Source organism: Strigops habroptila, chromosome 4 (assembly GCF_004027225.2).
Source record: "Strigops habroptila isolate Jane chromosome 4, bStrHab1.2.pri, whole genome shotgun sequence".
NCBI lineage: Eukaryota > Metazoa > Chordata > Aves > Psittaciformes > Psittacidae > Strigops > Strigops habroptila.
The window spans coordinates 23,123,561-23,139,714 of NC_046358.1; the positions used below are offsets into that span (position 1 = coordinate 23,123,561).

At 40.4% G+C, this 16,154-nt stretch overlaps 1 protein-coding gene across 10 annotated transcripts in view; it reads right to left on the reverse strand.

Annotated features, from left to right (window-relative positions):
- The window catches only part of WDR20 (WD repeat domain 20), a 54,216-nt gene extending 46,207 nt beyond the window's left edge, over positions 1-8,009 (reverse strand). For 8 of the 10 annotated variants that reach the window (XM_030485041.1, XM_030485046.1, XM_030485045.1 and 5 more), the window contains exon 1: positions 7,652-7,998. In XM_030485041.1, coding sequence (XP_030340901.1) covers positions 7,652-7,915 — 264 coding nt within the window. In that variant the 5' untranslated portion in view covers positions 7,916-7,998. Of the gene's footprint in view, positions 1-6,736; positions 6,813-7,651 lie in introns of all 10 variants that reach the window. The other 2 variants (XM_030485037.1, XM_030485042.1) reach the window with 2 other exon arrangements.
- Positions 8,010-16,154: the final 8,145 nt, after the last annotated feature.

Below are 16,154 nucleotides of genomic sequence, written 5' to 3' on the forward strand. Positions count from 1 at the left end.
CTCCTTGTAATTTAAGCACGAAGCACAGCACTTCTGGAAATAATCTGACAAAGCTGGCCCACAAAACTCACTACAGACACAAAAGCATTTGTTACAAGTGACCATTATTTGCACCTGTGAAACAGTCACTAAAATTTTGTCAATCTGCAAAGAATAAGTGCCACAATTAATGGCTTTACACTAAATTCCCAACTGAATTCATGTAAGCACAGTATTACTACACATACACTTCCATACAATGAACAAACTATACCAGCAGTGGAGGAAAAGGGGAAAAAAAAAAAAAGACAAGAAACCGGCACAAATTCACTGTTTATAAAACACTGCATACCAGTTTGGGGGTTTGGCCAGCATAGCTTAGTATTCACTCTCAAACCTACCAGCCAAACATGCAGCCATAGATAAAAGAACTATTACCTCAGAGAGCAATCCTTCAGAGGCTATACTGCAACAGCTTACTGAAGTCAAACCAGTTGCGATAGAGGCTCAAAACACAGGCTAAGAGAAGTAAAAGCACTTCAGACTAATGCCACTACCTACAACTCAGAAGCAGGCTTCAGATAATAACCATCTTGCAAACTCTGTCAATTGCAGATATTTTGTTCCCGACCACAGCAAGAAACATTTAACAGTGTAACAGTGACATTTTAAAGCAGCTTTTCAGTCTTTCTTCAGTCTTTCTCCAAGCTAGTCCTAGCTGCTCTATATAAGCTCCACAACAAACTCTTAAACACTTAAATCTATCTATACTCCTGCAATCTACATTAGCCCTTCACTATTTCTTTCAGAAGTGTCACTGGAAGGAAGAGGTTACCAAAAAACCCCACCTTTCAGAAAACTGCAGAACATTTGTGTCTTGTCAGTACAGCCTGGCTAGAATTAATAAAGAAAACATCTATCTACACGATAAAACTCGAGGTGGTAAGTATACCCATCCATTAAACACCTGAAACAAGTTTCCAAGACTTTTAAATACCTTCACAACCACAGATCAACAGCTAATCTGTACTACTAGCAAATCCAGTCCCAACAGATTACCTACAAAACAGAGAAAAAACAAAATCTTAGCAAGAAATTAAGGGATTTCCTGGGGGGGGGTGGCGGAAGGTGGGGAGAGGAATTTAAAAGAATCTACAGCATCCTTTTGAAGAGGGACAAAATAGCCTTACAGAGCATTACATCCAGCACACCTGAAAAATGTGGACTATGTAAACTCCTCCAGCACAGAAAAAAAATATCTTCTCACCTGCAGGATGGCACCAGATACCTTCAAAAAAAGTTCTGCTGTCTTTACTGTGGTACTTACATTAGCCAATTTGCCTGTCATCTCTTTCGCAATAATAGTGATGTTTGATTCTGGTATAAATAAATATTTAAATGTAGAACACTGTAGTAGAATTCAACTAATCATAGTACTAAGCCTTTCTTTGGTATCAAAACCACTGAAACAGATCAGGCTGTAAGCACTAAGACAAAGGGGAAAAAGCACACAAGGTAAACTTGCCTAAGGTAAGCACCAAAAATACCTAATAGCCTTCTGAAAAAATAACTGGACTAGAGAAAAAGGTCAGCAGCAAATGTAATGTGTGGTTTTTAAGCTCTCACTAACATTAAAGTACACATCAAATCTGTGAATGATATCAAGACTGGAAGGATTTTTTGCAATATGCAGCACAATCAGAAATAAAAACACTAATAAATTAAATACAACAAAAATCAATGAAAATGGTACATGATATTTACAAACAACAAAAAGTATCAAAGCATGGATTAAAAATGGAGAAAAGTAGCAATATGATAAGAAACAATCCAAGTGAGTCAACACTCTAAGCAGAATTCAAAAATGTCAACATTATTCAGTATGTTAGCAAGAATATTAGACACAGCAAGCAATAATTGCCCCTTACTCTGCACCAAAGTCACAGTGGAAGTACTATATATCTGCAGTGGAAGTACTATATATCTAGTTTACCACAAACGCAAGCTAACAGAAGCCAGTACAGAAAAGAGCAATCAAACGTTTGGAATTCATGATCTGAGAAGAAAGGTTAAAAGAACCTTAAAAAAGTGAGAGGCCAAATTAACAAGTTTTCAAACATGTAAAAGCCAAAGGCAATAATCAACTAATCTCTATGTCTTCTATGTCCAGCATAAATAACTGCACGCAGGCTGTTGGGTTGTGGGGTTTTTTTGTTGGTTGTTTTTTTGTTTGGGGGTTTGTTTTGTTTGGTTTTGTGGGTTTTTTTGTGTTTCCCTCTGCTTCAGAACAAGCGTATTGTCAGAGATCCTTACAAATTCAGCATTTTTATAGCTCGTATCTGCTATTAAAAGGTGCATCTTTTTCAGAGGCCTGACACAGCTTAGTGATGTCTAAATATACAGTAATATAAACTCACCTTCCCACCACATCTTTAGAAAATTTGCTGGTTTGCTCCACAGATTCCAGCTTCCTACCTAGAACTGTCTCGCACTACCCTTCCCAGAGCAATATATTAAGCACAACAACAAATGCCACCCATTATCATTCTGCTGTTGCAACAAGATCCTAGCTGAACAGTCTACAGAATGAAAATCACCACCAAGGATAATACTTCTCAACTGGACAAAGACTCCAATATCAAGACAAAAATAAAAAAGGTAATTTAAAGAACTGCAAAGGAAGGAACCCTACATATCATCAGTATTTTTACTCATAACCAGGGGCTGCCAATTCTTAATAAAAGAAGTTGAGATATGAGATTACTTTCATCTTAGCACAAATATAATCACTTTTAAGCCATTTGCTCAATGTAAGGTTAAAAAGACAGTCAACAGATTCTGCCCTTCATGCCTCTGCCAACCCGAGCTTATCACCTACATATGCTTCTACTCCAACACCATTACAGTATGGTATAATATTCTACAATTATTGACTGACTGCTGCTTTAGGTAGCTGGAGGGGGGGGGGGTGTGTGGAGCTGGAGCAGGGGGAGGAGGAAGTAGAACTAAAGACAAAGCCTCTTTTCACGAGGAAGAAGTTCCAAAATATTAAACAACCAATGTTAGGAGGTCTGCCACACGTTAACAAAGAGAGCAGGTAGCCAGAATTTAAATACAATGCAAAAAGTTTAACATAAAAGCTAAACTACACATTAAAATCTCTTAATCTTCCCAATACACTACATAAAAACTAAGACTGTGTACAATGCAACATTACTGCTAATATGTACCTGTATATGACTCTATTGTAGTGATAGTTGCAGACTAACTTGCAGAGAATAACACATTAATTAATACCCACAAAATTTCTTACAGGAAAATGCACTAGCTTTCTAGTAGAAAGGGAAACAGGTTTGATAGTTACTGTCAACAGCAATCTAGAAAGCCTTGTCATTCCTAAGGAAAGGCAGATGAGATAGTACTCTCCTTTTCCCGCCCAATTAATCAATTAATAAGTGATTTTGCAAAGCTAGCCACAAACCATATTTAAGTACCCCAAGACTGTCTCATAAGCAAGAATCAAGGAACAGCCCTCACTCCTGATTTGGGGCTACAGGAAAAGAAAACCCATCCAAAGCATCAATGCATCACAGTTTGAGCAATAATTTTTGAATTATTACCTTATAACCCTACTCCATGAAGAAGTAAACTCCTGAAATAATAAAAAGGGCTTCCTTTAACACCTACAACTCTCAGTCAAAATTAAATCAACAATCCCATGCAAACAGATCCTCTAAATCTGACTTAAGGCTGAAGTAAAGGCTTTATTCAGGAGATACCTCATAAGGCAGGGGATCTGACCTGACAGCTCAGGTCACTGAAGGGGGTAGCTTTCTTCCTTCTTCTCACCCCAAACCAGCCCCTTCTTTGCTCTCACTGTGCCTGCTAATATCTGACCCCAAGATGAGGCAGTTCAACTCACCAAATGAAAAGAATATCTACCCAGAAAAACAGCAGGTACTTTGCTGCTGGTTTAGCAAGCTGAACTAGCTCAACCAGAGGCTGAGCACTGCCAAACACAACAAGGAGATAGGAGCACACTGCCAAGAGGATACTATACTGCTAAACCATCATTTTCAGCTGTCACTAGATCATTTGAGTTTATGAAAATTTACCTCTTCTGTTTAACAAGAGATCACTGTCCACACCTAACCTTAAAACCAAAGTTAAGGAGGACTGAAAGGGAAACCCCACTGACAGTGTAGTTGAGAATAATCATATACATATGTAAGTAAGTAAAGCAACCAGATAGTCTATCACAGTTTAATCTCTCCTGACTAAACTATAGATTTTTAGGTTGCTTTTTTTTTTCCCCTGTGGATCCAAGTCAGAAAGCAGCAGTTTTCTGGAGGTCAGCATTGCCTTATTAACACAAAGATTGCTGCCTAGGTTTTATTATAAAAACAACAATGCACTGGCTCATAATTGATGTGCTTTCTATGACACAGAAAACATGGGAACATGGTAATGTTTCATAGCAATGGTAAAGTTGACTGGTAACATGGAAGCATGAAACAGTAAAAATTCAACTTCTTTTTTAAAGAGGCAAAGAACAAAGTTGGGAGAAAATACCTTTTTACTTCAAAAAGTCTCTAAAGGCAGCCTGAACTGCTGTCCCTAGCTCTCTCTTGTCTCTCTATCAAACTATTATCACTGTTTATGACTACTCCAATCTCCACACCACTGTCCTGGACATTAGACAAAACTTTTCAACCAAGTTTTGTGGAAGAAGGATCAAGGTTAGAGGAACATTACCAGAAATATTTTTTTCTTTATATAGGTTAAATATCTTAAATAGAACACACATTAGCAGTCTACTTTAAAGGATGACTTACATATTAATGTTGCAGATGCAACGTATTTAGGATTTAAGGGAAACTAGAAGAATAATCTTAGCATTATTGATTTCAAGAAGTGTCCCTTCAAGTGACATCTTTTACTCAACATTACATTATTTATTCTTAAGTGTCGTTCATGGCTTAAGTGTGACTCTTACTTCATGTGTACTGATCTGCAATGGATTACCAATGCAAGAATTATCTCAATATCCAACAGCTATCATCACTTAAAATAAAGTCCTGGTGGTTCTTTCACTCATTTTAGAAAAAATATAACATTTCCTTAGCAAGAAAAGAAGCGGTTCTTTAAAATGGTAAAAAAAGGCAAAATCATATCTACCTGATATGTACACACTGCACAGACTCATTAAATTCAGCTCATATTCTAATATGACTTCGTGAAATTGACAATTAAAGTAATTAGAGAAATTTTTTAAGGGAGACTTAGATAATTACGAACCAACAGTTAAGGCTTGAGTTATTAGCATATGTATTATGCAGCGGATCCCAAATAGCTTGGTCTTCAACAGATGAAGTTCCTCTCTCCTCCTGCCCCCAAGACCAGGATGGCATGCAGAGTTTGATAGTTTGTCCTTAAAAGGACAAATACAGAATCACATACTGTCAATTTAGACAACAGCTCTCTCCCTTTTATGATAGCCACAAGATATACCTTTTGATTCTGAAAAGCTCAAATAATCAGTTGAAAGACTGTCAGCTTGTTCCTATGTCAACTTTGCACACAGAAAAAGCAATGACTTGCAACTGAATAGTTTCAGAATAAATTCTAAAGCAGCAAGTATTACAAGCTTAAGACAGACCATCTTCCCCATTCCCATTTAGAGCACTTAAGTGCGTTTCAATCTATTTCAGCTCTTTCTCTAGGTTCACTTTACTAATGTATTACACATACAGAATATACGCTGTATTTTAAATCGCTAACACTGTAAAAGGCCATTGAAATTAATTCTGTTCTAACAATGTGTATGTTTTATATTACTTGGAGAGAAAAATATTCAACACTCTGACAGGTATGCCTCAAAGCTCTCAAGTTAACAATCTGACAAAAAAAATTTTCCCAGTTACTATGTATCACACCAACAGCTTTAGCATCTTACAAAAAAAAAAAAAAAAAAAAAAAAAAAAATCACACTCAAAACGATTTTATAATTTGAAAAAGTTATTCAGTTCCCTATTTTTAATTAAGTTCCAGGCTTTAGTTTTTATTTTTTAGAAGTGTAGCAAGAGATGACTAAGACAACTTGCAAGAATCACATGTACCATTACTAAACTACATAAAGGCCTGCTCTGCAATCTTAGTGAGAGAACTCTGCAGTTACTTTGTATGGAAAAAATGAACACAAGATATCAGAATCCAAACATGCTAATAATTTAGATATAGATTTTCAGAGATAATTGCCACCCAGAATACCTTACAAATAGTAAACACAGCAGCTCCTTATAAATAGCAAATACTGGTTGATAAAAAATATCGCATTCTGAAAGAAACTATTGTCCAAGTACTATTTAAAACAAAACTAGGTTACTAAAATTCATTAAAGGATGAAACTAAAATCCATACACACATTTTCCCATATAATTATACAGGACATATCAGATCTGTTAAGTCACAGTCAACAGATAACCACATAGCCTTTATTCTCCAGTTGGTGCTTACACTTTATACAGAGGAGTGAAATGGGCACTAGTTTAGAACATCATAGATTCAGATATAATTCCTTGCTCATGCATAAGCTTCCTGCACAGCCTTGCGTATGTCACTAGTTCTCTGTGCCTTCATCTCGTACTGAATGGTGGGCTAAGACCAGAAAGATTTCAAAGTACTCACATTATGGCAGCAGAGTCCCAATTTTGGAAACATAAAATAGAACACTGACAATCATTGTACCTGTGTTTACACGTATCAGGAGTGACACAGGTTCACTCACAGTCACGAATTCTGAATCCTCCTCTAAATCCCATAAAATCAAGGACCTTAAGAAACAACAAGTAGAAAGTGTTTGTTCTTAAATGTGGTGACCTGAGAGATCAAATGCATCCTCTGTTAGTCCTTCATCGAAGGATAACAGGTAAGGAGTCTGTCTCAAGTGCATCAATGGTTCTTGCCTGTAAAAGCAACTTTCTCTGTGTTAATTATCTGACATGTAAAAGTCAGCTCATCACACTGCTCCCATTTAGAAACAATCCTAAAACCAGTTCACACTTCAAAGTCACAGTGAAGGCCTAAAATTACAGTTAATACTGTAGCCATTCAACCAAAGCTACAAAGATCCTGGAAGCAGGGACTGACACCACCATAATCACGACAGGCATCAGTGTTCAGCAAACTCAAACCTGAAGCAGCAGGTGAAGGAGGCCCAGGGTTGCCTTGCCAATGGAAAGCCAACCTTCACTGCTGCATGCCAAGGAGAGCCCAAGCAATCGCATCCCTCCAAAGGGCCCCCCCACACAAACTACCGTTGGTGACACCGTACTTGACGTAGCCCGCTCGTACCGAGCCAGGGCCGGTCTCCTCACACAGCCGTCCAGCGCAGGCCTACGCTGCCCCTGCCCTAACCGCTACGCCGCAGGCCAGTTAATCGGGAGAGCGGCTCAAGTCCCAGCCACAACCGGGCCGCAACCGAGAAGCTGCCAGGCGCAAGGCCGCCGGGGGGCGAGGGGGCCGGAGGAGGGGCGGCCCGGCGGGGCGGCCTCGGCCCCCCGCCCACGGCGCAGCTCCCGCGGCGGGGCTCCCACACTCTCCGGCGGCCGGCGGACCCCCGGCGCGCAGCCCCCCGCCACTCCCCCCCAGCCCAGAGGCCGAGTCCCGGTACCTTGCGGACCCCCTTGTAGATGTAGAAGTAGAGCTCCCGGCCCACATTGAAGCAGAGCCGGTCCCCGTTGCCGCTCTGGTCGTTGACGTTGACGAAGGAAACGCGGACCGGGTTGGAGCCCTGCGAGTTGAAGGGCACCCGGTTAGGCCGGCTGTACTCCGAATGGCTCAGCAGCTTGTACAGCCCCTCCCGGGTGGTGAACTGGGTCTTAATCTCGTTCATCTCCTTCCCTCCTCCCTCCGCCGCCATCTTGGAAAGGAGCATTCATCCTGCCCCAGTGCCCGGATGTAGAGCCACTGCGCAACCGCCGCCGCCGCCGGCGCTCGCACGGCCGTGCGCGGAGGCGGCCACGCAAACGGCGTAAGGGGGAGGAGCGGCGGCGCCTGTTTACTGCGCCTCTGCGCACGCGCCGGGCCGCCTGCCCTTGGGTGGGCCCTCGCGGGGGAGGGCGGGGCACGCCACCGTGGGGCGGGGGTCGCTCAACGTGGCGGTGGGGCGCGGAGGAGCAGGGGACAGCGGGGGCTCGGGCTGCGGCTGGCGGGTGTGGGCCCGCAGGGACCCGTCGCCTCAGGACGTGGGCGGTGCGTGGGGTGAGGGCGTAACCGGCACCGCCTGAGGGGCCGCGCTGGAGCCGGCGGTGTCGGCGTGCGCTGGGGCAGTGCCGCTCGTGGAGAGCTGGTGGTTCCCGGGTGAGAGGTCAGGCTGAGGCGGCGCCTCAGTTCATGGGCTGGTTCTTCCACACGTTGGTGCCGGGGCTCTGCCAGCGCCTGACAGCCTGGTCGGGCGGGGCTGCTAAACCCCTCTGGGAGCGTCCCGCGGGTGAAGCGGTTAAGAAACAGCAAATACGAGTGTGCAGCCGTGCTTTGGCGCTTCATGTCAAGCCCACGCTGCCCCTGAAGAAGACAGTACCGGCATTCCTCCAGCTCTGCACCACCGCCAGCTGCCCGCTGCAGGCAGAGCCAGGGTGGGGAGGTGACCTGAAATGTTAACCTGAAAAACTGGTTGTCAGATAACTCACTTCATTGTTCTGATCACCGTGCAACTGTACAGGCAGCTGTGTTGCACAGCGAACCAAATCAATGTCAGGTGGAAGTGGTGTAGGGTTGGAAAGATTATTTTCACTGGGCACAGGCAGGACTGTGTCTTTTGGCAGCAGTTTCAGCTTGAAGAGCTTGACTAACTACAGCCTCATGGTTGACTGATCTCCAACTGTAAGGGTTTGGCCTCCATCGTTAGGTACATACCTCCATTATCTACCTTGTATCAGTTCTAGTAACCATGGAACCAAAGGGTGAGTCAGATCCACTTGAAAACTAACACAAAGAAATTACAGGTTCTCGGGTAAGCAAACTTGATCAGCAACAAGACTGATCCACTCATCACAGAATTGCCAGGGTCAAAATAAGGAAGGACTTGGGAATGTGCAACTAGGGGAAGACAAGCAGCAGAGAGTTAGATCATCATATTAACAGTAAAAGCACGCTTTCAAGGTATAGTTTCATGCTGTAGCTGTGTTGCTCTAATGCAGCTGCTACCAAAGGCATTGTCCTGCTCTCTTCTTTCTTGACTGTGACTATCTGCTGCTGCTACTTCCCTCCCAAGCAGCAGTGCTCATCTGGCCCATAATGAGCCATTTCTGAAAGATAAATGCATAGAGAATTAAACTCCCTGCAAATGTGAAATTAATAGAGTCAAATAAAAAACGTGGACTGTGTAAGCGCGGGGACAGGAATGCACAACTGAGCTGGAGGGAAGCAGGACCTTCTTTTCTTACTGCTAGGTCAGCTCAACCATGGAAGTCCATTCAGACTCCAGGGCGTTAAAGGGATTTAATTTCAAATCAGTTTAGTTCCAAAGAGATTTAGTTTGCAGCTTAATACTCTCTTGCTGCTGACCATCAAAATATTAGTACAAGGTAGCTGAGACACATGAAACGGCCAAAGATCTCCAGGTTAACTCATGCAGAGTAGAATATGTGTCTGAGTAAATACCTGTACAAATACAAGCTAATCAAACTTCCAAAAGGCAGCCAGGTATTGAAGCCTTCCTTGAAATTCTTAAGATTAAAGACAATCAATAATAACCAATAGATTTTGTCAAGTTATCAGCCAGCCTTGCTAGATGGTATTGATAATCTCCTGAAAGCACATGAAGTAGGTGAGCAGACCTGCAATTATATTAAGAATTGTACCGAATGTGGTTCTTTCATGTGGAAATTTCATGAATGGACTTCCAGAGAGAAGGAAGAATGTTTTCAGTCACCAAAAGAAGAGCAGGAAATGCAAGAATCTCTTTATAATCATAATAATATTACTCTAAGCAGGCATACTCACTATGTCTTATTCATTACGCACTGACAACACTGGGTAGATCACTTTGAAGAACAAAGCAGGCAACTTCGTTAGAGGAACCATGTGGAATGCAAATTGTACTGAAACCACAGCAGGCTGTCTGTCACTAATGGAATGAGTGTGATCCAAAGAATAAACAAAGCTAACAAGTACCTGGCTATCAGCAGTATATGGTGATGCAGAAAGTCGAAGAATTGATGCAGTGTTTAACATTTACCAAGAAACATCAATAGAAGCTGCTGAGAGATTCCACTGAGAATCCAACACAAACATTCATTTGAAAAACACAGCTGCAAGTCACAAGAACACTATTGTACAGCACCACCACCAATAGTCATCAAATACTTGGTTAAAGAATGGGAAAAGGAGATTACAGAGATAAGCCTTCTGAAAAAATTCTCTGCACCACTCGTAAATTTTTCTGTTTCAAGCTAACCAAAGATGATAGTTCTGAAATGATCCCATGAGGACGCTGCCAGATGTGCTGTTTTCTATGCACTGTAACCAGTAAATACAGGTCAGTCAGAATCCCTGCTGCATCATGCCTTTGCTTCTCACAAATGTTTTGGCTAATTGAAAAATGGACATGAGCAAAATTCACTCATTAATACCTGAGTGAACAATAAAACATTAATAAAGTAATGTGGTCCTTTGAGATTGATATATGCAGGGCATAAATTGGTCCTGCAGCTTTTCAGGATGTAGTGTTGTGCTTTTGCTGGCCACAGAGAAACTGCAGCCTTAAAACTTAGGCAATACAAGTACAGTTATCAACAAAACTTTTCTCTGCTTTAATTTGAATGCCATCTGTTACTTGCCGAAAAGTGCAACAACCGATCTTAGTGATGTTTTTACCAGAGAGGATGGTGACTACACCCATATTCCATCATGCAAACAGTATCTATTCTGGTGTGCACTGCCTGCAGATTGTGACACAGAAACTAGGAGACCATCTTTGTAGTGTCTGTCAACTATAGTTAAGTCTGACAAGTCTTGCTTGGACTTCTGATGCCAAAACCAGTTTAGGCATTTAGTGTGTGACTAAATGAGTCTAATTAAGCCACACATTAAATTTAGTGTGTGGCTTAAGAGTCAGAAAAGTCAAAAACTCTGCAATGTGTCAAATTTTAACAAATCATGAATATGTGTGAATTACTAACAGGCAAGAGGCATAGAAAGATATGTAAGCGACACATCTGAACCGCTCGAAAGATTGGTGCTGGTGGGGGGAATGGCATGCAAGTTCCATTTAATATGGGGAAAAGAAAAATAATTGCAGTGTTGGAAATCTGTTTCCAATGACTTAGATGGACTTTAAAGTACTTCTAACTTGCTTTCATCATGAGAAAATATTGTTTATGGCTTAGTTTCATAGCACTTTATTTGCATTAAGAATCTTTTCTTAACCACTACATACATTTAACACTAAATACATAAGATAATGCATTATGATGTGTATTACAAAATGAAAGGCTGTTACCAACTTTCTGCTATGCTAGAATACATTGCATGTTGTTTGTACTCTCATCCCTCCTCCAGAGCAAGAGCGTGTGAAACATTTTGTTTTCATAGTTGGGGAGGGTTATTACTTAAAAATAAATGGGTATTTTTACAAAACAGACATTTGGATTGAAGAAGACAAGGAAAAGAAGTCTGCTTTGCAGTTGGGATTGGATGACAGTGAATTCTGTTGTATGTTTGGAAGGCTTCATTTTGCTGTTTGCAATCAGCTCTCTCTAAGTTGCCTCTGGAACAGACGACCATACCTCCATAGTGAAAGTGCTGTTCTTGTCAATACAGTGCTTATCTTGAAGCTGTAGCTGTCCTGGAAATTATGTTCTCTGAAGATAAGACTGAGATAATGAATTTAATTTAAATTATATGGAAACCAGACAGATTGGTTTTGATACGTCTACAAATAGCTTGTGTTTCTAAGATGTACTACAGCATTATGTACTTCTCAAAACTCCCTAAATATGGAAGACATGCATACACAGTACTGCTGTAACCCATGTGAGGAATGAGAAACCTGTGAATTAGTAAGGTCTGACTGTTGGCCAGCAGCAATGATTGAGTTTCTTACAAAACTGGAATTTCTAGCTGGTGATGCTTATCAGTGCTGCAGTGTGAGAATGTAGTGCCATCGAGAAGGCTGAGAACACGCCTAAACTGCAGTCTTCAGTAGACTCTTACGTGTTTGTAACTTAAGCAACAAAAGATTCAGTACATAAATGCTTCAAAATTATTTTATCTTCTGTCATAATCAGCTATTTAATTGAGCTGGTTTTCATTGGGAAGCTTGTGGTTATTGTGTTATGATAATACATGGTTATTGATAGGTGTTACAGGTCAGCCAAGCAACCTGTACTTGGTGTAACAGTTAAGAGCCATCCATGCGAGCAGAGTTGTTGCCATCGTGTGTTTTAAGACTTTCTAAGCAGAACAGGAAATAAAGCAAGCTGAGAAAGGTGTCCTTGGAAAGAACAGACTTTAACAGCCAAGGAAAGGGAAGCATTACCAGCTTAAAGGAGTAAGGTCTAAAAGGTGAATTGAGAGCCTCTGAATATTTTGCACTTGAGAGGTATGTTTATGGATGTCTTAAATTTATCCTAGGTTCCTCAGTCTCCTTCTGGTCATCTACCTAACTAATGGTGAGATCCTTCTCTGTTGCTTTGGTGTATTTCTCAAAGAGAAACATAAAACTTGTTAGCACATTCTACATTGCCTTATCACCTTTCTCACATGAGGCAATATTATCTCAAAGATGTTGCAGAGAGCTTCAGAAGAGTGGCTGTTTTCTGTCTAGTCATAGGAGGAGATTCTCCATCAGTGTAATAAGTATAATTTCAGTTCCATGGCTGGAATGACTGTCTGCAAATTGTTTCAGATGAAGCATTAAAGTTTTAGATAAATGATCTTCTAATGAGATTTTTTCTGAGTCTCTATAAGCTCATTGATGTACAGGAGCTTTGGATACTGCATAGTACAGGCTGTTCGTTCAGCACTAGTAGAATCATTGCACATTTAAAGAAAGGAGAGCTTATTTTTCTGAATTATCTGCTGGCTTCATTATGGTCATCATTATGGTCACGCTTATGACTTTGGTTTGTAAGTCAAGAAGGGCACAAGTTAAATTCACAAGTCTTTGCCATCCATCTAGTGTCCAGAGCTTACTCATACCTAGGAGCTGGAAGATTAGTGAGTGGAACTATGTAACTATTTAGACAAAACTTCCCAATACAAATTTTCCACCAAAGCCTTTTTCATTATAGGGATTTTGTCATCTACAAGACAAAAGAGAGGTTGGCTGAGGAGAATGGGGATTTACTGATATGACGCATGTATTCTTATGTTATCATATACACATTATAATTTCATCACACAAAAAAATTCATTCATCATAAAAAATTACCAGCTCTCAGTCTAACTGCCTGTCTAACTGGAAGTCTGACTTCTTCCATGTCTAATGAGACTTGTTTATTTTATCTCTACCTCTCTTGCTGCACATATAAAGCAGATGATGGGATTACTAAAGAAAAGTGTGGTTTGAAGATTACCTATGCAGAGTAGGCTCTTGGGTCCCTGCTTTTTTGGTTTACCTGAAACTATCATCCTTATCCAGCTCATAGAATGTATTCTTATGTAACATATACTTACCAGTAATCAGGTAGTCAGTAATGGTGTGCCATTCCCTGTCTTTTGCCTCCATCTTTCTATGACCAAGTGCTAAGGGTAACATGATTAATGTCATTTTCCAATAGCTGTTGTGTTAAATACATCTGATGTCTATTTATTTACTCTTTTTTTTCATAAGTAGGAATAACATGCTAACATCAAATATAAGGTAGATACATACTAAATCTTAATGTATTTTCGTCACCTTTGATAGCAATAATGATAGAATTGGTTGTTAATAGAGAGCATTAGTCTGACATCTTTCATGGGCAAGAACTTTCAATTTTCGGATACTAACTTCCTGATTCAGCCATCTGACGCAGATGAGGACATCTGACAGATGCACTGGCATGCAGGAATTGCCTGTTTCAAAAACCAGCTAACTAAAACTTACTGCAATGTCTCAATATATTCAGAGTCTCTACATGAAACTAAATCTGGGAGGTGGACTTAGGAGACAGGATCAGTCTCTGTATCCATGTACCACATGAAAAGGGAAAGCCATACACTTTTATATGCTTAAACTAATTTTTATAAGTTTTATTTGTATTTTTATTTAACCACAGAAAAAAGCATAATATCTAGAAATGGAAGACAATGTATATACTCTTCCATTTTTATGTATATGGGTTGTTTAGAGATTTAAAAAAAAAAAAAAAGCCTAATCTAACCTGCAGATTTCCTGAGACAGCTGTTGATTTCTGGGGGGGTGGTGAATGGTTGAACAGTTAAGCATACAGTTCATAGCAAATTATTGAAACAAAGTTTCTATTATAAATAACGGACTCATTGAGGGGGTTAACTTACAAAAAAAAGTTTCAAACTTCTATGCCATATGTACAAATATATGTTGCTCTCTCTACCTATCTATATTTGTTCAGTATAACTTCTATAGAGAATATTTATATTTGCTTTATTAGCCCCATCTGGTGAATTCTAACAGCATTGCAAACTAGAGAGGCTTCATGCTGAACTCATGTCCCAGCTCTTAGATGGGTAGCAGGGCACACAGAGAGACCCATATTCCTCCCTTTGCCCACTGCAGCAGTAGTGCAAGCACCAAGGAGGAATCCTCATTAGTGTATTAGTAACATAGTTTCTAAGCTTCTCCTTTGCTTTAATGGATTAATCTTACGAGTTAGGGTGCTACTATCTTCATTTGCATTCAAAATCATGAAGAGTCCATTAAAGCACTTTAGCCAAACAGCCCCGTTCACAAAGAGAGCATTTCTGTTCTTCAGTGTTCTTTGAGGAGAGGCCATGTGTGAGAGGCAGAATCAGCTGCTCCTGCGGAACATTTAGCTTTAAAATTCTTTCTGAGAGGGCTGTGATTCCAGTTTGTGTAACTGCAAAGGGATGTCACCCTTCAATGAGTTCATTTCAGGGCAGCTGTTAGTGGACATAGTCACGGACAACTTGCTCTAGGTGGCCCTGCTGGAGCAGACGGGTTGGATGAGATGACTGCCAGAGGTTCCTTCCAACCTCGAACCCTCTGTGCTTCTCTAAATTTAGCCTTATCATCTGTACTTCTGCAATATCAATATAAGTCAACGCTATTTTGAATAGGTACCATTTTACTTACCTTCTGCAAGGATAAATGATTATAAAAGCTCTTTTGAAGTACAGGATCAGGATCATAGTTTCTAAACAAATGAGCAGGCTGCTTGCCTCTAACATATGGGTTAGCAAACCCAGTCAGCCTTTGGTATGTCAAAGTAATACACCCTCAGCGTCTGTCTTGACTTGCTTCATGCCTAAGAAGTCTTGATCAGTTTCTCTCTACTCTCCTTCTGCTGCATGTCTATATCGAGTAATGGCTGATTTTTAAAAAAAAAGCTTGGTTTGAAGGTTACCTAGATAGAGTAAATTCTGCAGAAAGATGAGTGATGACAGTGATTCTTTTACTGCCAGACTTAGCTGATGAAGATTAGTTGCTCTGCTAAGGTAAGCTGAAATGTGGCTACAGTGTGTTTCTTTCCATCACTTCCCTTTGGAAAATTCAAACATAATCTTATCATAATCTTTCTAGTCACTCTAAACTAAAATTTATTCTGTTTCTTGTCTTCTCTCTTTCCCACAGCTGTGACAGGAGACAACTGTGGGCAAAATAAAACCAGCTAATAGTGAGACACAAGGCTCTCATGGTCTTTATTCAAAACAGATGAATAAAGAGCGCTGTTTAAACATAACTTAAATAGGAACATTAAATATGAGCGTATCTTAAACAGGAACTCTACATCTTTAGGTGTTTTCAGACTTGGTTACCATTAAATGATCAACAGAAGGGACTCTACAACACTTCCCTTCAATAAAATGTGTTGCCTTGCAGTATTATTCTGACTTGAATGGATTATAAGCAAGTCCATATTAGTCTCACCATTATACACACTAAGCAAATATCTCTTATTCTCCCAGAGAAATTTCAAGCTTATTCTTAAAATTAAATCATTACCTCGGGGTGTACCTATACAGATAGC